This window comes from Heloderma suspectum, chromosome 4 (assembly GCF_057233095.1).
Source record: "Heloderma suspectum isolate Gila_16-S chromosome 4, 16-S_ref, whole genome shotgun sequence".
NCBI classification, from domain to species: Eukaryota; Metazoa; Chordata; class Lepidosauria; order Squamata; family Helodermatidae; genus Heloderma; species Heloderma suspectum.
The window spans coordinates 109,400,591-109,424,511 of record NC_139461.1 but is presented as its reverse complement, the minus strand read 5'-3'; the positions used below and the strand labels follow the sequence as shown (position 1 = coordinate 109,424,511).

The 23,921-nt window shown below is 44.0% G+C and overlaps 1 protein-coding gene across 3 annotated transcripts in view; it reads left to right on the top strand.

Moving 5' to 3' along the window:
* The window catches only part of GCNT2 (glucosaminyl (N-acetyl) transferase 2 (I blood group)), a 71,058-nt gene that overhangs the window by 6,780 nt on the left and 40,357 nt on the right, over positions 1-23,921 (top strand). For all 3 annotated transcript variants that reach the window (XM_084850345.1, XM_084850346.1, XM_084850347.1), the window contains one exon: positions 3,672-4,626. In XM_084850345.1, coding sequence (XP_084706471.1) covers positions 3,705-4,626 — 922 coding nt within the window. In that variant the 5' untranslated portion in view covers positions 3,672-3,704. The remainder of the gene's footprint in view (positions 1-3,671; positions 4,627-23,921) is intronic.

Below are 23,921 nucleotides of genomic sequence, written 5' to 3'. Positions count from 1 at the left end.
CCAGTCCCAACAATAGTGCAACAATATTATATGCATTTTCAAAATGGATGCCTATTTTATTAGACTGAAGGAAGTAATATTTGTTTTAATTGTCTCCAATTCATTTCATGGCTTTTGCCCATTTTTTTCCTTTCTGATTGTTAGGGCTCTCTTTACACCCACTCCATGCAAATCATATCATTCAAATCTGTTTTAAAAAAATGTGCAATGTTTACATTTTCTGGAACAAGCCCCAGAATGTGGGGAAAGTGTATATTTTGCCCAGTACGTGGGTACTTTAGCTCCCTGTCCAAGAAACTTTATTACAGAAGTAAAAAAACAAAACAGAATGACAAGGCTTCCCCACCCCACCCCACCCCACCCTACCCTACCCCACCCCAAAAGCAGGAGACCTGTGGCAGCTTAAAGACTAACATTTTTTTGTAGCATAGGTTTTCACAACCTAGAGTACTTCAGATATAACTTTTGAAGCTCAGTAACATAAACACTCTGCAGACAGGATTTGGAAGAGCTTAACATTTGAAAATTGCTGGTTAAAAAAAATCAGGGTTCGAAATGAAACCAGATTCTTGGATTATAAGTGCTTTCATTTAGGCCTCTCAGAATGGCCCCAAAAGTTTTATTTAAAAAGTTGTGTAAAGGTCTCTGTTGAAAAGGGAGTGTTAAAAAAAATCTGCTGTAATTCACACTTCCTAACTCAGCTGTTCCTGACTACAAACATTGATCCTTGACCATATTCTGTGTGTGAACTCCATTTAACTCAGTGGGATTTACTTCTAAGTAAACATGCAGAGGATTTGGCTCAAATAAACACATGGAGCATTTGCTTAAGAAAGGGTCTTAAACCAGCTGTGATGCAATCTTTCCATTTGTAACAACAAGCTTAATGATCTCACAGTTACCATTTCAAAATGCTGCCGAAAGTTTTCAACTGCTGAGCTGAGCTAGGAGCTCCATGAACACAAGGTAGCAAAATATCCAGCCTGCCTTACATGATTAAGGGTGCGATCCTATGCATCGCTGGCTGGGGAATGCTGGGTGTTGTAGGACTTTTTTTCTGTCTAAACATACATAAGATTGCACCCTAATTCTCTCTCTCCTCCTCTACCCCGGCATTCAATCTCTCGTAGTTCAGATGAGTTTGTATATTCAGATGAATGAATTTGCACCATTCAAACAGTCTTTGCTCATTCTGAACTGTGACTAGAATAAGAGTCAACTAATAGCAAAGAAATGGAAAGATTCTACAGGTCTGTCAATAATTGTATGATATAACTACCTTCAGAACATTGTGTTGGCTGAACAACTAGCCCAACAGATAAGGGCACAAAGGCAGCAAAAAGAATCTGACACCTCCCATACTGTCTGGTATACATTTATTGACTTTATTAACAAACAAGATTCTCAGAGAAAACCACCAGCATTTCATGGACAGATATGGAAAGGGCCATTTAGGGTGCAATCCTGTAGTGGGGCGCCTCCGACCTCCCCTGAAATCGGAGGCGACTGTTTATCCAATGCAGGCCGGAGGCAGCATGGAGGAGATGATTCCCTCCGTGCTGCAGCTGCCCTCCAATTTGCCGTAGGCACATGTTTTCGCACATCTAAGTGCGGCTTGGGGGGGAGGAACGAACAAGGCTGGAGACCACACAGGAAGCTGTCTAAAACAGCTTCTGTGGTCTCCTCCCATCCCTGCCTCCAGGAACGCCCATTTTCACCCTCCATGCTCCATGTTACAAGCATGGTGGCATGGTTCTCTCCGCCCCAGCTATGGGGGTGGGGGAAGGGCAGGGAGCATGGTTCCCAGCAAGCTCATAGTGCTGTCTCTGAGCTCGGAGCTGGGAAACTGAAAAATCCTATCTCCCCCAGATACTGTCTAGGATTGCTGTCTCCGGGAGAAATATTATGCATGTTTAGATAGAAAAAAAGTCCTACAAAAACTGTAGGACTTTTTTCTATCTAAACATACATTTTCTATCTAAACATACATAGATGTTTCTATCTAAACATACATACACACCCTTAGATAATTACAACTAAATTTCAAACCCCTGATGAGCTTCAGTGGATAAATATAAGGTTATTAATATAATGAAACTCCTGTGATTCCTGTTAACTATAACTGGATTTCCTATGTAACGTATGTGTTTTGTTAGTGGAAAAAGTTGTAATGTTTTTATATACTCATTAATTACATTGTAAACGTGTGATTAAAACTCAATTATATATATATATATATATATATATATATATAAAACAACAGCAACTAGAATGGCTTGCAGATCCCAAAATCAAGCCAAGCCTGGCATCCCCCCCACCCCACTCCCCGTTTGTAGGATGAAATCCCTGCTGGCTTCCATTAGAAAATATAAGATAATTGGTCCTCTGCAAAAAAAACAACACAAAACATTCATTTGGAGTCATTTGCCCAGCTTTTGATGCTTCCAGATGAGACTTTTATTCTCCACGTGGCGCTGTCTCATTCACAGAATCTTACAGTGGGGTCCAGTTGATGCCGGCTTCCATTTGTAGCCTTCTTATGCTTTCACACCCTTCTTCCATGGCAAATCCAGGGAAAAAAAGATGGGATAACACACAATGCCCTTGGAGTGGTAGGAGTAGGATCCCTCCATCTGGAAGCATCTTTTTATCTCCACAGCTTTTAGAATTTGAACCAATCATGTTAACATTTTTAATAATGAAAAATGTATTGTTAGTAGGCTTTCTTGTATTTTTGAGTTTCTTTAACCCTCATTGTGAGAAATCAAGTATTTGTGTGTGTGTGTGTGTGTGTGTGTTTAATTTGAAGGCCTGTGGCCTATTAATAAAATGTCAGCTATTACTAAAGTTGAAATGTAACCACAAAGTTTTAAAGCCTTCTTGAGCTTCCTCATTATCGCCTTATTAACTTGAGTGTCGCAGGGAAGTAAAGGGATACTTGCTCTCCACGTGTTTTAGACTACAACTCCCATCATCCTGAGCACTGGCCATGCTGGCTGGGGCTGATGGGAGTTGTAGACCAGAACATCTGCAGGGCATCAGGTTGGGGAAGACTGCACTATAGAAACCATAGCATGTGCATTGGTAGCTTTAGTGCAAACGTGGTGGCCTCCATGTTGTTGGACTCCAACTCCCATCTGCTCCAGCAAGCATGGCTAATGCTCAGGATGATGGGAGCTGTAGTCTAACACTGTCTGGAGGGCCACAGGTTGCACACTCCAGCTTTAGTGAGAGTTAGTCTATTGGTAGTCTTCAACTTTTTTAGATCTGGGACCAACATTTAGCCCAAACAAGGATTTGTTGACCTACTTCTGAACTTTCTTTACCATATATTTGTATCATGGTTGTGCTGCTGGCATGCCCCTCACTTACTGGTGTGAACCAGTAGTGGGCTGTGACTCACCAGTCGGAGACCACTGGTCTAGATCAGGCTTCCCCAACTTAATGCCCTCCACAGGGGGTTGGACTACAAGTCCCATCATCCCCAACCATTGGCCATGCTAAGTTAAGATGATGGGGGGTGTAGTTCAAAACATCTAGAGAGCACCAGTTTGGAGAAGGCTGGTCTCAACAGATGCCTTTGAATCTTCAAGCACTGTGATATTAGGCAACCTGTTTCTATTTATGAAAACCACCACCTTGAATGTTGTGATCTTGTGTTTTAAACTCAGGGTGGGACAAAACAGCCATTTTCAGCAAGGACCATGAATTTACAACTACGTCGCATTCTGGTGCTTTTTATCTTTGGCGTTTTGCTTTTGATTCTATTTTATACCGCCAAACTATCTGATAAAAACATCCCAAGGTGGCACAACCAATCCGCCGTGTCTGCCTTAGCAGACACCTGCCAGGCTATTACCGCAGGAAAGAGACTTTTTGTGCAAGAAAACATGCTGAAGACATCGTTTGGGAAATCGAACTGCTTGGATTATGTGAGCCGAAGTCACTACATTACCAGAACACTCTCTGCAGAAGAAGCTGCCTTTCCTTTGGCCTACATTATCACTTTGCACAAAGAGTTTGATACTTTTGAGAGGCTCTTCAGAGCTATTTATATGCCCCAAAACGTGTACTGCATCCATGTAGATAAGAAGGCTGCGCGTACGTTTAAGGAAAAGGTGGAGAAATTGCTGGACTGCTTCCCCAATGCTTTCCTTGCCTCGAAATCAGAGCTAGTGGTTTATGCTGGGATATCCAGGCTCCAGGCTGACCTAAACTGCATGAAAGATCTTCTGAAATCTGAGGTGCCCTGGAAATATCTCCTTAACGCTTGCGGGCAAGATTTCCCCTTGAAAACCAACAAGGAAATAGTTCGGCATCTGAAAGGATTCAAACAGAAAAACATCACTCCAGGGGTGTTGCCTCCCCCTCACATTATCAAGAGGACAAAGTATGTCCACAGAGAACAAGTGTACAGTCTCTTTACCTTCATGCTGTGGACGTTTCTGTGGAAAGCGTCTCCTCCGCATGATCTGACCATCTATTTTGGTTCTGCTTACGTTGCTCTTACGAGGGAATTTGCAGACTTTGTACTCAAAGATGGGCGTTCCTTTGACCTTCTTGAATGGTCCAAAGACACCTATAGTCCGGACGAGCATTTCTGGGTGACACTGAACAGGATACCAGGTACGCTGTGTTTCCTCCGTTGTTGGTCTTTTGTTGTTGCTGTTGTTGAAATGAATGGCAGTCCAGTCCAATCCTCATGTTTTGCCTACTGGGTGGGGAAATTTATTTATTTATTTATTTATTTATTTTCTACACCGCCCAATAGCCGAAGATCCTATAGTGATAGGATCACTACTAAATCTCCTTGCATTAGCAGAATGCAAAGATACACTGGTGTAATGGATTTACACTGCACTAGCTATAACTCTTACAGCAGCATCACATAACACTGGAACACTGGTATAATACTGCCCAGGGATGGCTCTACTGTTAGGCAGAGGGAGGCAGCATCTGGTTTTGGATGTCATGGAAAGGCAGCAAATGGTTAGTTATTTAATATAGTATTATTGAATTTGTTGTATTGCCAGGGAGCAGGGGATGTACTTGTGGGATTTTCTGCCTCAGGTACCAAAATAACTTAGCTGGTCTTAGAAACTATATACCTTGACTTGTGTGTCTGTGTGTAGTGGGGTGGGTACTTTCTGCTGTGCTTCAGGCAGCAAAATGTCTTCAGCAGGCCCTCATGCAGCCAGCACAGGGGACAGAAAAATGGGTAGGATTTAACACAGGTTGGGAAAAAGTGGGAGAGCAGTGGGAATCCTATGCTCACTCAGTCCCACCCCCAGTGCAGGCATAGCATTATAGGGAGTCCATGTGAATCGCCTCATGCATTCAGTGAACGCAGAACGGGGGAGTGGGATCATTGGCCATATGCCCCCCCAATGCAGACATACCTGCTGGCCATGCCCCCTCTGGCACCTGTGCATTTGGTATCAGTGAAACAGGAGCTCTATATGTGTAGAGTTCCTCCATGTCTTTAGGAACTCTGGCTAGAATTCCCCAAAGCATGGAGGATCCTTACACACATAGGCGCCCGTTATCACTAACACTGAATGTTGTGAGGTGTTGGTCGGTGACATGTTGGCATTTGTTATTTATTTATTTGTTTATTACATTTCTATACTTTCTGATAGCCAAAGCATTTGGGGCATGACCAGTGGGTACTATCCTGCTCCGCTGTCTTTCTTATTCACTAAACACAGGAAGGAGTCCCTGAGTGATGGGAAGTTCCAGGGGCAGTGCTTACCAAAATTCAGCTTCCTTTGGAAGGAGAAATCACTAGAGACTTAATGGATGGCATTTTTCTTTCTTTTTGTACAAGGTTTCATTTATTTCCAAATATTAAAGTATTTATTTATTTACTTGATTTGTACCCCACCTTTCTACCACAACATGGCACTCAAGGCAGCTACACCCAAGTAAAATGTAGGTAAGAAAAGACTCCTGTTGAAATCAATTGTGAGGCTCAGCTGACTGCCCCGTCTTCCCTCTCCACCCCCCAACAGAGCTACAACATCTGAAGAAATTGACAGCAGTCCACAAAACCTTATGCCATAATACATATGTTAGTCTTTTAAGGAGCCGCAATTATTAAAAATTATTTGTTGAATTTCTGCCTTTCTTTTTTAAAAGACCCAATTTTGCCTTACAGCAAAATGATTAAAAGCATGCAAAATATAAAACAGCAGCAAAACGGCAACACAATAAGACTCTTTGTTGCTTTTGCTGCAGCTGGATACACCAGCTACCCTGCTGCAAATGGGAACAAAGGGTAGTACAGTGTTAGTCCTACTTAGAGTAGATGCATTGAAATGAATGGGACTGAAGATAGTTGTGACTAACTTCAGTCCCATTCATTTCAATGCGTCTACTCTAAGTAGGACTAACACTGGATACTACCCAAAGGGCCGTATTCTGACTAACGTTGCAGTATGTAAGCCACAGCCAGCAAGTGACCCTGTCTGGTACTCCAGATACAAGCATCCATCAGTCACAGGATCGGCCTGTTGCAGCCACTTCCCATGACTTATTCCCATCTCAGTGACTGGGTTCACTTGTCACAATAAGCCACAATAGTTTATGAGCCATGGTAAAGTCAGTGTGGCTTACCAGTCCGAACCCAGTGCAGGTGATGAAGCATGGCTTATTTTTCACCAGCAAGCCACCCTGAGAACCCATGGCTTGTAGGAGGGTTGGTGAGGATAGCTTGTTTGCAGGGTGGCTTGTTGTGACATCCAAACCCAGCACTGTAGCTTGTGCCAAGTGGTTACAAAGCCCATGCCACTCTTTGCAGTTTCACCAGCTTCCCTTGCCAGTGACTGCCCCTCCATTGATGCTGAAATAGCACTTTGGAAGGACAGTCACTTGTTCACCCCCTTTAAAAAAAAAAAAGTTGCCTCAAAATTGTGCAAATGGGATTATATTTATTTTTGGTGGTCTTTCACGAGTATGCTAGAGCACAGATTCTGCTGTCCCAATATGCTTAGTCTTGCCTGGTCAATTTCCTTGTAAATTTCAGTTGTCAAAGGGAGCACCAAAGTGGAGTAGGTAGCCTACAAGGAAATTGACAAGGAGACACTGCACATAGGCTAATCTGTGCACACTTGCGAAGGACCAGGGCAGAAATAATAGTAAGGGAAAGGAAGGACCCAGTAGCACAATTCAGAAGCAATGAAAATGGGAGGAAAGACAAATGGAGTAAATGCACCAAAAAGGGGGCAATATCTCCCCTTGACAATGTAATCCTCTCACTTTTAAGTGTTGAACTGATGCTTCTCGGTGTCCTCCACCTTTCCAACACTTCCCTAAGTCTCCAGCTAGTCTAGAAATGGGAGTTATTAACTCCCCTGCCCACTTTCACAGCTCCTTTGTGGAGCAGTTACTGCTGCGGTGACTCTGCTTCAGTGGATGTGTGCATATCTCCCTGACAGTTTTTAAAAAACCCTTAGAAGGTCGCTGCATGGGACAGAGTGAATGGGACCCCATGGGGAGTGGCGGCTGGTAGAAGTACTGCTGTCACAGGGAAGGATACAAATGCCCATCAAAAGTTCATACCACAAGTGTGTTAGTTCAGAATGACCCCTTCAGCAAGTATTGCATCTCTGAGATGCCTGTTGCAGATTCTCAAAGGCAAAATTGTGCCCAGAGGTGGGATTACTGGAGATGCATCTGGCAGGATGAGAGGTGGGATGCTTAATCTACACACACACACACACACACTTTTTCTCCTTGCAAGGGCTCCTCAGCTAGGGCTCCAAAGCCATGTTTGCAATGGCCCATTAAGACATCAGAGGACTTCAATCATTTTCAGTGCTTATAATGGATTCATTCCTTGATGCTTGTTTAATGTGGCTTGAATAAAATGTAATACATTCCAGGTTTCAGACTGGACTCAACAGAGAGGGAGAACTTTGGGGGGAAAGCTTCTGGGGCTGATTTTATCCATATTGGTATGGTGACTTTAACTTTCAAGCCTGTTTTAACCTTATATACACAGAATTCCAGGGGCTATTTCAGACATTGTGCATTATGTATAAATTAAGTCTTCCTCAACCTGGTGTCTTCCAGAGGTGTTGGACTAGAACTTCCATCATCCCCAGCCAGCATGGCCATGCTGGCAGGGAAAGATGGGGGTTCTAGTCCAACACATCTACAGGACACCAGGTTGGGGAAAGCTAGTGCAGATCATCATGTGTGGTGTTGCAAGTTTTGAGCTCTTGCCTACACTTCTCCAAAGGAAATTAATAATATGCAAAGCATCCCTCAGTGTCTATTATTTCCCAGGCTTCCAGTCCATTGGGACTCAAATAGATAGTTTAAAAATGTCAATTCAACTCAACATAGCCATAACAAGAAGGAATACTTACAAAGCAAGCTAAAATATATTCTGGTGGCTTGCCAAAAAAAAAATCCCCAAGAGATTTGTCCTGCAGCACCATCTGCTGGTAATATATCAGTGAGTTATTCTGGCAATGTGCCCCAAATGCTATCAAGCATTGTAATGAAACAAACTAGGGAATAAATTGTGAAGCCTTGTCCTTGTATTCTGTTAAGGAAACTTCCCTGTGTCATTGGTAACTCACACTGCAATTCTAGGCATGAGTACTCAGAAAAGAATTCCTCTGTGTTTAATGGAGCTTATTCCTTGGTAGAGATGTCGGAGAAATCCGTAATGGAACCGAATAAGTTTGGATTTTCATGAATCACACCCCCAGATTTTGCAGTGGACCAGATTTTCCCCTGTCCGGTGGATTCTGCAGACTTGCGGACTGATTTTCTAACTTTCCCAAAGTTTGTGCAAATGTTGTCAATGAAAAATATGCAAAATAAAACCCCCCAGCCAAAAATACACATTTTCCCCATAGGCTAAAGCATGAAAATGTGCATTTGGGGGGGGGGGGATTTGTGCATTCTCGTGTGCACGAATTGGTACAATTGCGCATTTGCACAAATGCAAATTTGCACAAATTTAGAAAACAAAAACCACCGATGGGTGGTTGATGGAACGAAAGCCACCTGGCAATCCACAAAACACAGACAGAACAGACTGTACGCAATCCATACATCCCCATTCCCTATACAGGGATTGGGAACCTTTTTTTATCAAGGGCGATAGACCCACAGAAAAATCTATCGGAGGGAGCGGGGGATGACACACACACTGAATTAGTTGTATTCATTAATTGTATTGCATTAATGATGTTATAAGTAGTATAAACGAATCAAAATATGGTCATGCTTAGGAAGATAGTGCTGGGGTGTTCCCATCTCCTGAAGCTCCGGCTACTCAGGTTGGCATCTCCTGACTAACCAGAACAATTACGATAACTGTCCCTAGAGAAGGAGGCTGGTGAAGACTCACACCTGCTCCTGCTCTCAGGGAATATTTCTGCCAGAGCAGAGCAGGTCCAATGAAGCTGCTAGAAGGTGTTCCCACGCCTTCCAACAGCGGCACCCGACTAGTCACTCTTCTCTCTCAGGAAAGGCCAGGGATGTGTGTGTGTGTGTGTATGTGTGTGTTGAGCACTTTCTAGCAGTAGCACCTAGTGATGTGGGTTCTCTAGAACATTCTGAACTGGAATGTTTTCCTATGCAAATTACCCTAATTTGCATTGGGTAATTTGCATCAGAAAAATACAGTTTGCATTGGAAAAATTTATCATGCCATAGAGAGTGATCTAATTTAGCACATGTATTTTACCTGTGTACACAAAACTAAAAAAATATCCCATGTTAATGTTTTTGTTTACAATGGAGAGTACACATCTGTCTGTCTGTCTGTCTGTCTGTCTGTCTATCTATCTTGCCTTTCCACCAAGAAAATGGTGCTCAAGGCAGCTAAGAATCCTAAAACATTTTTAAAAACTGTAGTTAAGAACCATAATAAAACAAATACATTAAAAAGACATATATGGGTGTGGTCCTATGGTACTTGTAAGCCCCTGAACTCAGAGGCTTATGAGTATCCTATGCAGAGTAGGAGGTGCCTTGCGCCTCCCACACTGCATTTAAGCACCCATCTAGCGGAGGCCTCTGGGAGGGGGAGGGAGGGAGGCTGGGGCAGCGATAGGAAGAGGCATAAGCCAGCCGCTCTGGTCTACTCCCCTCGCCACCCCCAGGAACGCCCCCTTTCCCCCATCTCCGTGCTCCGTTTATCAAGCATAGAGAAGTAGCCGGCATGGTTCTCTCTGCACCAGCTATAAGGGGAGCGCATTTTCCTGGCTACGAGGTCAGAGCCCTGTCTCTGACCTCGTATCCAGGAAACCAAAGAATCCTATGTCCCCAGACGCTCTCCAGGGGGCATAGGATTGCTCTCCCCAACGCACACCAAAAATTACAGAATAAAAACAGCACCCATCTCAACAGACCATTTTACAAGGTGAAGGCCTCCTTGAACAGAAACGTCTTTGCCTGCCAGCAGAAGAACAGCAGAAAGTGAGGCAGGGAGTTCCATGACTGGGAGCAGCCACCGAGAAGGCCCTCTCTTATGTTACCACCAAACATGCCTCTGATGGTGGCAGTACCGACAGAAGGGCCTACACCAAAAATCTTGAAACCTAGGCAGGCCTATGTGGGAGAAGGCAGTCTTTCAGGTAGCCTGGTCCCAAGCCATATAGGGCTTTACTGGTCATAACCAGCACTTTGAATTGCACCCAGAAACAGATGGGTAGCCAGTGACGCTGCTGTAACAAAGGAGTCATATTGTTCCTGACAGATATAACTAGACAGACCAAATAAGTCCAACCCTAAACCACAGTTAATTACAATATTACTGTTCTTAGCACAGGGACTGTGGCTTTCACAGTTCCTCAGACTGCTGCTGCAGAGTTTTGCTATTCCTGACCGCTTGAGGGCTGCTGGTTCTTTGTGTTTGCCACACCCCTTGCTTTCACTTATCTTTCTCCCCAGCAGCTCCGCTTCACTCTGCCGCCTTCTCTTATCTTTCTGTCCTCTGCTCCTTTTCCCTCCTTAGCCTTCTCTGCTTCTCCTCCAACTATTTTTCTCCTCTCAGCCTTCCGGCTTCTCACAGTTCGTAGTCCATGACACAAGCTTTCAAGGTCTCCAGATCTCTTCACGACGCAAGACGTAACAAAAAGCCCATGGGGGTGGGGGGAGGGGAGGCTGTTGCCTGGCTTGATGTTGTAGTCCTGAAGGTTTCAGGTTGCACCTAGGCCTAGGGTGGCCATTCACGCATTGCCAAAAAAGAGGACACAGATTGGCATCAAACTTGCACTTTCTAATTTATTTGTATACATGCACATTTAGAAATAGTTACTATAATTTAAACAGAAAAACAATCTATTTCACCATAGTGGGGAAGACCGTGACCAGGAGACCCGTGTTCCAACTCAGTCTGCTGTCTAACTGTGGATATGGAGCACAACAACTCCCTGAACTCCCTTCTTATGGTTCTTTATCTTTGAACCAGATTTGGACTGGACAGCCCTTCAAAGAGAGGATGCCTTCAAACAGAGAACTCTCTGACAGCCTTTTCAACAGAGGACTCTGTAAAGGAGGACACCTGTTGGAACAAACAAGCACATTGATCTGGTTCTCATGACATGACAGACCATTGTGGGTTAATTTACCCTGGAGGAGCTGTGGCCAATACTCGCTGCCATTAAGAATAGGCAAGCACCAACCGGGGGTTGCTGTGGCTTGTTATGTCATGCGAACCTGGCCGGAAGGGGTTATGTGAGCATTAAGTCTGTTTAGGGTTGTTTAAGCCTCAAATAACCCCCGCTGGTCAGGTTCATATGACAAGCCACAGCAACCTCCAATGAGGGCTTGCATATTCATAATGGCTGTCATGCACCACAGCTCCTTGCGAGGAAATTAACCCATGATAGGCTATTGTGTCATGCGAACCAGCCCATCATGATCTGGTTCAAACGATGAAGCAACCCATGGGAACAAGTGAGCATGCTGGCTCATGACCGCGCACCAACTTCCGCTTTGCTAAACAACCCAGGGATGCGCCTTCCTGGTGGTTCTCCATGATGTGCAAACCCAGAACTCTGGTTTGGTGAGAGAAGAACAACCCAGAGTTAAAACCCATGGTTGTATGACTAATCTAAGTCTCATTACTTCAATGGGTCTACTCTAAGTATGACTAAATAAGGATCCAACCCCTAGTCAGTAGTTCCATATTGGGCACACCAAGCAGAGAGTGGCTATGCCACAGAAAAAGGGGAAGAAAGAGCTCCAGACAACATGAGCCACACACTAAGCCACACACACTAGAATAAGGAGTTACTGTAACAGCAAATTCTTGTAGTTCAGATTGGGAAGTAAGTCCCAAACAAACATAATTATACCAGCAGCCTTGGTTTGACACTTGGAGGCTGTCATGACCACTACACCACTGTCTAAAAAGGTTTATTTTAACATTCTGGAAAGCTAAACTTCCACTATTATTTATAGCTGGAAAAGATGACTTGAGTACTTACGTTGCCTGAGAGAGGGCAGTCTATAACCAACACACCCACTGGTTCTCCTTTAAAAGGCAGGAGCACTAGAGGTGATGGAAACCTCTGATGTGCTAACAAAAGCAGCAACACCTCCACACACTTCCTCTTCCTCTCCCCATAATGTTTTGCAGAAGAATCCACATTATTGCTCTGAATGACTGGATGCTGCACAGGAGGGAAGGGGATCTGGATATGGGTTTGCTGCAAGTTTGGGCAGCAGTGAAGATGCCATAGCTGCGCACCAGCTTGGTGTCCAGAGGTTCCCGAGTTGAATCCCTAGAACAGCCTTCCCCAACCTGGTGACCTCCAGATGTGTTGGACTGCAACTCCCATCACCAGCAGCCTGCTTAACTGGCTGGGGTGATGGGAGTTGTAATCCAACACATCTGGAGGGTGCCAGGTTGGGGAAGACTATCCTAACATCTCCAGAAGGATCAGGTAGCAGATGATAGGCAAGATCTCTGCCTAAGACCCTGGCGGGCCTCAGCCAGTCAAGCGTAGACCATACTGGGCTAGATGGACAATGGTCTGGAGTGGTCTAGGGCAGATTCCCATGTTCCTAACCTCATGATCAGAGTTATATCAGGACCTTCACTTACAGTGTTTTGTATGGTAGTCTTTGAGAGTCTTTTGGACAGAAAAGGAAGGCACTTGATCGGCTTTTAATATGTCATTTTTAATTGGTGCCTGTTGTTAATGTTTTAAGTATTCTGCATTTTATGCCTCCATTTTTTTGTTATTCCACTTACCTGTACTGCATTTTCTGACACTGTATTGGTCTTGTGTCACACCCTTGTAAGCTGTTCTGGTGACGAAAGTAGAAGTGCAGGACAGAAATGATGCTGATGATGATGATGTGTTTCCCCAATATATTTTCTTTCTTCTCATACACTTGGAATCATGTAGAATGATTTTGGAAAGGTGGTGGTGTTCACTGGGGTAATCTGGGGAGACCTCTAGACCCAACTGCAACTATGCATATGGATAGCAACAAAAGCTAAGTGCCTTCTAAGGACAGTAGCTAAGGTGCCTGGTCTTCGTCAGCATCTGGTAATTCAAACACTGTTTTATCCTCTCCTCTTTGGCCACTACGTACAGGCACATGTTGGGTCTCTCAACTAATTCATCTTCTTTGCTACAAGCAACTGAGGGAGTCTCTTTTCCCAACTGGGCTGGTGGGGTTGTAGTGGTATTTAAAGTGTTGAAAGGCATAAATTGTGAATAGTGATCATGCACAAGTATTGTGACAGGGAAGACCCCTGGGTGATCATAAAAGTGCTTGAAAATGTAGGTGTGATTTTGCCCAGAGAGAATAGGAAATCTTGGTGAATCTCCACCTATTATTGATAAATGGGGGAACTAGAAACTCCAAAGAAGGTACTGATCTCCACTTAGGCACCAGTTAAAGATTTATTTATTTGGGCAGGGTTTGGGCAGTATAGGGGCCGCGGTGGCTTAGTGGTTAAGACGCTGAACTGCAGACCGGAAGGTCGGCAGGTCAGCAGTTCGAGACCCGAGTGCTGCGTGACGGAGTGAGCTCCCGTCTTCAGTCCCAGCTCCTGCCCACCTAGCAGTTCGAAAGCAAGAAATTGCAAGTAGATAAATAGGTACCGCTTCAGCTGGAAAGGTAACAGCGTTCCGTGCACCTCGGTGTTCAGTCATGCCGGCCACATGACCACGGAAGCGTCTCCGGACAACGCTGGCTCTTCGGCTTAGAAATGGAGATGAGCACCACACCCTAGAGTCGGACACGACTGGTTGGGGACACCTTTACCTTTTTTTGGGCGGTATAGGTAAGTGTCCTATTTGCTTTTTGATTGATTGATTGATTGACTTGATGGTTTTATTGCATTTTATTATATATTTGTGGTCTTTGAGTCATGATTTTAGAGATGTTTATGTGGTGTATTGTGTTTTATATAGGTTATTATCCTTCCTGGGCTCTTTGTGAGCAAGGATGGGATATACATCAAATAAATATATAAATAGTCCAGGAATAAGAACCAGTTTGATTTCAGTCTCATGACTGGTGAGAGGAGATGCTGTTTATTCAGGAAATGGGAATCAGGATGAATGCACCATGAATACCTTGAATATATGGAGCTGCAACAGGGAAAAGGAAGGGATTGAGAGGGTAAGAGTTTAGGGTTTGAGAAGAAGATATGGGCTTGGGCCAATAAAAGTATGGAGCCAGTGGTATAGTGGAGGAGGAATGCAAGGAGCATGGCTCCAGGACTTTTTTCAGAGCAGGAGTGGTGAGCTCACTGACAGACGCTTCTTGCCTTGGCAAGTGAATGAGGTGATAAGGAGGCTTTTACTATTGTTTGTGACAGATTAGCATAGGGGAAGAGAGACTGAATACTTCTTTCCTTGTCTTTGATTGTGCGCTACTTCACCATAAATGTTTCAGTGGTAACACTTCTTTGCAAGATGGTTTGCATTTCTAATTTAAAGCTAATGGTTGCATTTGAGCTGGCAGAAGACCTTTTGTTAAAGCTCACCTTGTTTTACAAGCTGAACCTATGCACTCAGTCAGAAGTAAGCACCAGTGACTTCAGTGGAGCTTTGACCCAGGTAGCTATGCATAGGATTGCAATCATTGCGATCCTAACAAATTGAGTAATATGCTATGTCCTCCTGGGTGTGTGTGTGTGTGTGTGTGTTTGCGCGCGCGTGATGAGCTCATACACTAGCAGAAGACAAGGCAGCATGTGTGTTGAGAGGCTATGTGAAGTTTGCTTGTTGGTTTAAAAGACTTATAAGCTGCCTTTTAAGGTAAAGTTGTGGGGAGACAGAGGTGAGGGTGGAGATGTGAGAAGCTACAGCTGTTCATTCTCCTACATTGCTATTAAGGACACCACCTGTAGCTGTATTGAGTTGCGATTTGACAGGTAAAAGAACTAGTTGTTGAAGGGAAAAATGCAAATGTAATTAGTTAACTGTGGGACTTTGCAAAGAAAGAGGGACAGCTGTGGAGGGTGTTGTCAAGTTCAAAGATGGTTTATGAAACCAGGGCAATTTCAGGGGCTCTGGGGGTGAATTTCACACACAGCCTGAACCCCCTGGAGGTCACACTCCTGCTGCTGCATGCTGCTGAACTGCAGTGGCAGTGGCAGCAAAACAATCAATGGTTTGCCACCAAGAACTCATTTGAACATCTCTAACTGCATGCTGCCCACCCTGGTTGATGGCATGTTGTTGTTCAGTCGTCATGTCCGACTCTTCGTGACCCCATGGACTGCAGCATGCCAGGCCTTCCTGTCCTCCGCTCTCTCCCAGAGTGTGCTCAGGTTCATATTCATTGCATTGGTGATGCTATCTTGCCATCTCATCCTCTGCCGTCCACTTCTCCTTTTGCCTTCCATCTTTCCTAGCATCAGGGTCTGTTCCAGGGAGTTTTCTCTTCGCATTAGGTGGCCAAAATATTTGAGCTTCAGCTTCAGTATCTGTCCTTCCAATGAGCACTCAGGGTTGATTTCCTTTAGGATTGACTGATTTGACCTCCTTGCAGTCCAGGGGACTCATAAGAGTCTTCTCCAGCACCACAGTTCGAAAGCATCAATTCTTCGGCGCTCAGCCTTCCTTATAGTCCAGCTCTCACAGCCATACATTACTACTGGGAAAACCATAGCTTTGATTATACGGACCTTTGTCGGCAAGGTGATGTCTCTGCTTCTTACTATGCTGTTTAGGTTTGCTATAGCTTTAAGGTGGTCTGGTACTCCCATCTCTTTAAGAATTTGCCACAGTTTGTTGTGATCCACACAATCAAAGGCTTTAGCATAGTCAACGAAGCAGAAATAGATGTTTTTCTGGAATTCTCTTGCTTTCTCCATGATCCAGCGAATGTTGGCGATTTGAACTCTAGTTCTTCTGCCTCTTCGAAACCCAGCTTGTACTTCCGGTAGTTCTCGGTTCACATACTGCTGAAGCCTAGCTTGTAAGATTTTGAGCATAACCTTGCTGGCATGTGAAATGAGTGCAACTGTGCGGCAGTTTGAACACTCTTTGGCGTTGCCCTTCTTTGGAATTGGAATGTAAACTGACCTTTTCCAGTCTTGTGGCCACTGCTGAGTGTTCCAAATTTGTTGGCATATTGAGTGCAGCACTTTAACAGCATCATCTTTTAGGATTTTAAATAGCTCAGCTGGAAGACTGTCATCTCCGCTAGCTTTGTTGTTAGCAATGCTTCCTAAGGCCCACTTGACTTCACTCTCAAGGATGTCCAGCTGAAGTTCAGTGACTGCACTATCATGGCTATCGGGGACATTAAGATCTTTCCTGTATAGTTCTTCTGTGTATTCTTTCCACCTCTTCTTAATCTCATCTGCTTCTGTTTGGTCCCTGCCTTTTTTGTCTTTTATCATGCCCGTCTTTGCACAAAACGTTCCCTTGAGATCTCCGATTTTCTTGAAGAGATCTCTAGTCTTTCCCATTCTGTTGTTTTCCTCGATTTCTTTGCATTGTTCATTTAAGAGGGCCTTCTTGTCTCTCCTTGCTATTCTCTGAAACTCTGCATTCACTTGGATATATCTTCCCCTTTCTCTCTTGTTTTTCACTTCCCTTCTTTCCTCAGCTACTTGTAAAGCCTCATCAGACAGCCACTACAATGTGTTGCCCAAGTATAAAGTTCACATGACTTTTTCAGATCTTGAGAGAGACTTGGCCCAACCAAGGCAGAGAAAAACCTTATGGGTAGGTTTTGAGGTATATTGACCATTTGTTGTTCAGTCGTTCAGTCGTGTCCGACTCTTCGTGACCCCATGGACCACAGCACGCCAGGCCTTCCTGTCCTGCGCTCTCTCCCGGAGCGTGCTCAAGTTCATATTCATTGCATCCGTGATGCTGTCTAGCCATCTCATCCTCTGCTGTCCACTTCTCCTTTTGCCTTCAGTCTTTCCCAGCATCAGGGTCTTTTCCAGGGAGTTTTCTCTTCGCATTAGGTGGCCAAAATATTGGAGCTTCAGCTTCATTATCTGTCCTTCCAATGAGCACTCAGGGTTGATTTCCTTGAGGATGGACTGATTTGACCTCCTTGCAGTCCAGGGGACTCGCAAGAGTCTTCTCCAGCACCACAGTTCGAAAGCATCAATTCTTCGGCGCTCAGCCTTCCTTATAGTCCAGCTCTCACAGCCATACATTACTACTGGGAAAACCATAGCTTTGATTAGACGGACCTTTGTCGGCAAGGTGATGTCTCTGCTTCTTACTATGCTGTCTAGGTTGGCCATAGCTTTCCTCCCAAGGAGCAAGCGTCTTTTAATTTCATGGCTACAGTCACCGTCTGCGGTGATCTTGGAGCCCAAGAAAGTAAAATCTGTCACTGCTTCCATTTCTTCCCCTTCTATATGCCAGGAAGTGATGGGGCCAGATGCCATGATCTTCGTTTTTTTAATGTTGAGTTTCAAACCAGCTTTTGCACTCTCCTCTTTCACCCTCAACAAGAGGCTTTTTAGATCCTCTTCGCTTTCTGCCATTAGGGTGGTATCGTCTGCATATCGGAGGTTGTTGATAATTCTCCCAGCAATCTTAATTCCGACCTCTGATTCATCCAACCCGGCATTTCTCATGATGTACTCTGCATATAAGTTAAATAAGCAGGGTGACAATATGCAGCCTTGTCGTACTCCTTTCCCAATTTGGAACCAATCGGTTGTTCCATGTCTGGTTCTTACTGTTGCTTCTTGACCCTCGTACAGGTTTCTCAGGAGACAGGTAAGGTGGTCTGGTACTCCCATCACTTTCAGCATTTGCCACAGTTTGTTGTGATCCACACAATCAAAGGCTTTAGCGTAGTCAATGAAGCAGAAATAGACGTTTTTCTGGAATTCGCTTGCTTTCTCCATGATGCAGCGAATGTTGGCGATTTGATCTCTAGTTCCTCTGATTGCAACATAACTTCCTTAGGGTGCAACCCTATGCATATTTAGGCAGAAAAATGTCCTCCAACTCCCAGCATTCCCCAGCCAGCATGAGGAATACTGTCTTTCTCACACTTCCTTGTGTTCACATCATTAAAAATGTCCCCCATTTGGCTTCTTCCCTATTGCACCTGATGAGCCATCTTTCTTCCTTGGTTTGGAGTATATGTGTGTGCCTTCCACAGTCCACATCCAGATAATGCATCCAGATGTACTCTTAAAAAGTACTTGCTGCATTGTGGGTTTTTTTTTCTTACATGGAGCAAACCCAGTGTCCCCCCATCCTCATAATGAATTGGCCCATTGTTCCTATCATTGATTCAAATGCTGATTCAGGTGTCTAATTTGCCCCATGCTTCAGGCAGACTGCTCTTTTAAAATTAAACATTACAGTACTCTTTACCATAAGGGTGGTTACTTTTTCATTTAGTGATAAAAACTATTATTTGCACTGTGGCAGTATCCCCTTCTCAGTCCTTTGCAAGGCTCCCAGTTGGCTTGTATTTTCAGGTGTGTTTTCCCCACCCTCAAAAGGTGAGCTATTCTTTGTTCTGAAAACTATTTTGAGTACTAATCTCCATTCTTTTTGCAAAAGTTTTCCCCTGGGTGGCAAGCAGGAACATTGCTAGTCATGGGCCCAGAGGGTCCTGGCCCAAAATAAATTTTACCAGGGCTGGGATCTTTTCCCCAAGACTTCAGTGTCCATTAGTGGCAATGCAAGTTTTTTCCCCTCAGCTTAATTGCTATGCAAGAGGCAGTTTTCAAGAGGGGTCATAGCAGGGAAGGGAAGAGTTAACCCTCTCTTCCCCACATACTGTAACACCCCCCCCAAAGTAACTCCCCCACTCCCCAAGCTTAATTGCATGTGGCTGTGTGAAAGGGTTCATGAAAAACTTACCAGCTTCTCCTTTTTTGGTGCACCATTCACATCCTATTGCAAATTCATTATAACTGAAGAGACCCTAATGATTTAGAATGCTCTGGGGTTTGGGGTGCAAAGTAATTAAATAATGTGTTTTATTTGGTGTGATTTGGATGGGAAATTAATTGGTTGACTTTGCCTTTTGTGAAATTTAAATAAATCCTTGTAGTTCTTTTTAAATTTGTATAAATAGAGAGATATAAATTAGCACATGTACATTTTATGCAGCTTAGTGTCCTATGGGGCTGGTCCCCACATTTTGTGAATGCCTAGCAATGCTCCTGGTGGCAAGGTAAGTCATTCTCTCCCAATGTCTTGCTTTCACTTGTGCACACTTTGATTGGCTCTGGATCTTTCTAAGACACAATGCTGGAGTAGAAGGCTGGAAAAAGGAACTGCCATGTGAATGTACATTCATTTAAATATCTAGTTAATTTTTGTTGTTTTTAAACTAGTTTTTTAAAAGTTCCAAAACAAAGAGTGGCATGAGTAGGTCGCTGCTATTAAGTGCTATGGACAGTGCACACTGGCAAAACCAATTTTCCCTGAGCTAGATCCTGGAAGGTAAATTGCTCGTGTTGTACCCAACCTGTGGGTTTTGACATATGGCTTGACCGCTCCAATAATATACATCAGGAGTGGGCAGAAGGGAGATATGGATCTACTGGTAGATCTCTGGGTGATTTGCAGTATATGAGCAAGGATTTCTGACTCCCAGTTGTTTAATAAAAAGGTAAAGGTGTCCCCAACCAGTCGTGTCCGACTCTAGGGTGCGGTGCTCATCCCTGTTTCTAAGCCAAAGAGCCAGCGCTGTCCGAAGACGCTTCCGTGGTCATGTGGCCAGCATGACTGAACACCAAGGTGCATGGAACGCTGTTACCTTTCCCGCCGAGGCGGTACCTATTTATCTACTTGCAATTTCTTGCTTTCGAACTGCTAGGTGGGCAGAAGCTGGGACTGAAGACGGGAGCTCACTCCGTCACGCAGCACTCGGGTCTCGAACTGCTGACCTGCCGACCTTCCAGTCTGCAGTTCAGCGTCTTAACTACTAAGCAACTGCGGTCAATTGTTTAATAAGAGGCAACAAAACAATTATTCTCTTCACTCCTAAATTATATTGCTTAAATGATAAAAATTTGGGATTACCAGGACTGTGGAAAGACTGTGAGATGTTCTGGTACTCTAAACAATTTCCTGGGTCAGTATTCTTTAATTCTAATTTTTCTGGCTGGTGGATCTCAGAGTAAAAATCAAAGTAGGTCCTGAAAGGCTGAGCTTTGCTCTCCTTTGATGTACATCTTAGACTGCTTCCAGCCAGAGGTTCTTTGAGGTGTCAGGCATGTCACACCTATAAAACCCTGTGGGGATAATTATGATTTCCATGCTAATTCTTACTAGTCAAAAGGCAGAATAGGAACTAGCAGGACCAGCATAGGTGGTACAGTCCAAAACAACTCTAACCACATCACAAAGATACCACATTAAGGCTGCAGTCCTACGCATACACTTATTGGGGAACAGGTCCCACAGAAATCAGTGAGATGGGCAGGACAATGCCATGGTCCAGCTAAGGTGCTTCTACTATGCCACACCAAACTAGCTAGCTATGCCAAGTTAGTACTGGGTGAGAAAGTTCTACCATGATAAATATATGGGCTCTGGCAACTTATCATTGGTTGTGTTTACCAACCTCCTTCCTGACAATCCCAATGCAAGTTTTGCTATTATTATCTTAACAAATAAAATAAGTGGTTGCTAAGCAAAATAAACAGAAAGGGCTGTTTTCTCTATCACTCAGAGATAAACGTATGGCCAAAACATCAATTTCACTTCATTTGTGCTTTCTTCCATGCAAACATAGCTTCGTATTTGACAGCTTGGTAGTTGAAAGGGCAGGACACATACTCAAAGTGGAGCATTCAAGGAGGTATCGTTAAGTCATGCCTTCCTTACTCTTATGCTTAGCATCATGATTGTTGTTCAGTCGTTAAGTCATGTCCCACTCTTCGTGACCCCATGGCCCATAGCACGCGAGGCCTTCCTGTCCTCCGCTCTCTCCCGGAGTGTGCTCAAGTTCATATTCATTGCATTGGTGATGCTATCTAGCCATCTTATCCTCTGCCGTCCCCTTCTCCTTTTGCCTTCAATCTTTCCCAGCAGCAGGGTCTTTTCTAGTGAGTTTTCTCTTCGCATTAGGTGGCCAAAATATTTGAGCTTCAGCTTCAGTATCTGTCCTTCCAATGAGCAGTCAGGTTGATTTCCTTTAGGATTGACTGATTTGACCTCCTTGCAGTCCAGGGGACTCGTAAGAGTCTTCTCCAGCACCACAGTTCAAAAGCATCAATTCTTCGGCACTTGGCCTTCCTTATAGTCCAGCTCTCACAGCCATACGTTGTCGGCAAGGTGATGTCTCTGCTTCTTACTATGCTGCCTAGGTTTGCCATAGCTTTCCTCCCAAGGAGCAAGCGTCATTTAATTTCATGGCTACAGTCACCGTCTGCGGTGATCTTGGAGCCCAAGAAAATAAAATCTGTCACTGCTTCCATTTCTTCCCCTTCTATATGCCAGGAAGTGATGCGGCCACATGCCATGATCTTAGTTTTTTTTAATGTGGAGTTTCAAACCAGCTTTTGCACTCTCCTCTTTCACCCTCAACAAGAGGCTCTTTAGATCCTCTTCGCTTTCTGCCATTAGGGTGGTATCGCCTGCGTATCTGAGGTTGTTGATAATTCCCCCGGCAATCTTAATTCCGATCTGTGAGTCATCCAACCCGGTGTTTCTCATGATGTACTCTGCATATAAGTTAAATAAGCAGGGCGACAATATACAGCCTTGTTGTACTCCTTTCCCAATTTTGAACCAATCGGTTGTTCCATGTCCGGTTCTTACTGTTGCTTCTTGACCCTCGTACAGGTTTCTCACGAGACAGGTAAGGTGGTCTGGTACTCCCATCTCTTTACGAATTTGCCACAGTTTCTTGTGATCCACACAATCAAAGGCTTTAGCGTAGTCAACAAAGAAGAAATAGATGTTTTTCTGGAATTCTCTTGCTTTCTCCATGATCCAGCAAATGTTGGTGATTTGATCTCTAGTTCCTCTACCTCTTCGAAACACAGCTTGTACTTCCGGTAGTTCTCGGTTCGCATACTGCTGAAGCCTAGCTTGTAGGATTTTGAGCATAACCTTGCTGGCATGTGAAATGAGCGCAATTGTATGGTAGTTTGAACACTCTTTGGTGTTGCCCTTCTTTGGAATTGGAATGTAAACTGACCTTTTCCAGTCTTGTGGCCACTGTTGAGTGTTCCAAATGTGTTGGCATATTGAGTGCAGCACTTTAACAGCATCATCTTTTAGGATTTTAAATAGCTCTGCTGGAATACTGTCATCTCCGCTAGCTTTGTTGTTAGTAATGCTTCCTAAGGCCCACTTGACTTCATTCTCTAGGATGTCCGGCTCAAGTTCAGTGACTGCACTATCATGGCTATCGGGGACATTCTGATCTTTCCTGTATAGTTCTTGTGTGTATTCTTTCCACCTCTTCTTAATCTCATCTAATTCTGTTTGGTCCCTGCCTTTTTTGTCCTTTATCATTGGAATGTAAACTGACCTTTTGCAAATGCAATTTTTTTTCAAAATTTCCTGTTGAAATGCAAAGCAACACAATCAATCCTCCATAAAGTTAATGCCTGGATGACTGGAGCCTCATTGACAAATCACGTAGGTATAAAGACTAAGAAGAATGTTTGAACAAATCAAAAGTAGATCAGATTATCAACGGCTCTCTGTGATCTATATCTACACGCAGACCCTTTCAAAGAAAACAATGAAATGTTGCTTAGCCACTGAGCATGGGCACACCCCATAGTTTAAACAAGGCTGGCTTCCAGGTACAGTGCAGGAGATGGATTACTAATGCGTAATTTCAGATAACAGAAAGAAAATACCACCATTTTCCAGTGGAGGCTGGTGGCTCCAATTTTGGTGGGGCTGTAGATCCAAACTGGGTTTCAGTCAGAACCAGATAGAACTCCAAAAGATCTATCTGAGGTGCTGAGCTGTATTTCCAAAATAGGTTCAGAACTTTGTAGAGTTCTGGCTGGTTCTGACTGAAACCCAGAATGGATTTACAGCCCCACCAAACTTGGAGCCACCAGCCTCCACTGATATTTTCCCTAAAGTGCTCAGGAGCAGTATTAGGTATGTCTACATCACAGATTTATACCAGATTCAAACCTGTCTAGTCATCATGACTCACAGGCAAGGAGGACTAGGAAATGTTTTATTTAATTAATAATATTTATATACTGCCTTTCCACAAATGCTACCAAGATGGTGTACAGCAATCCAAATAAAAGCAATAATACATAAAAATTAAAAACAATAACACCATATTAAAACATTTAAACCACTATTCCCAATTTAATGGGCTCAATTGAAGACATGGGCCTTAAGTCCTTTTCAAAAGTCGGGAGAGGGGACCAAACTTACATCTGAAGAGACAGCATTCCACAATTTGGAAGTGATACAGGAGAAAGCCCCTTGATGCATGCCCAGCAAATGGGGCTGTGTGAGTGATGGTATCCTCAAAAGGGCTTTTCCTGC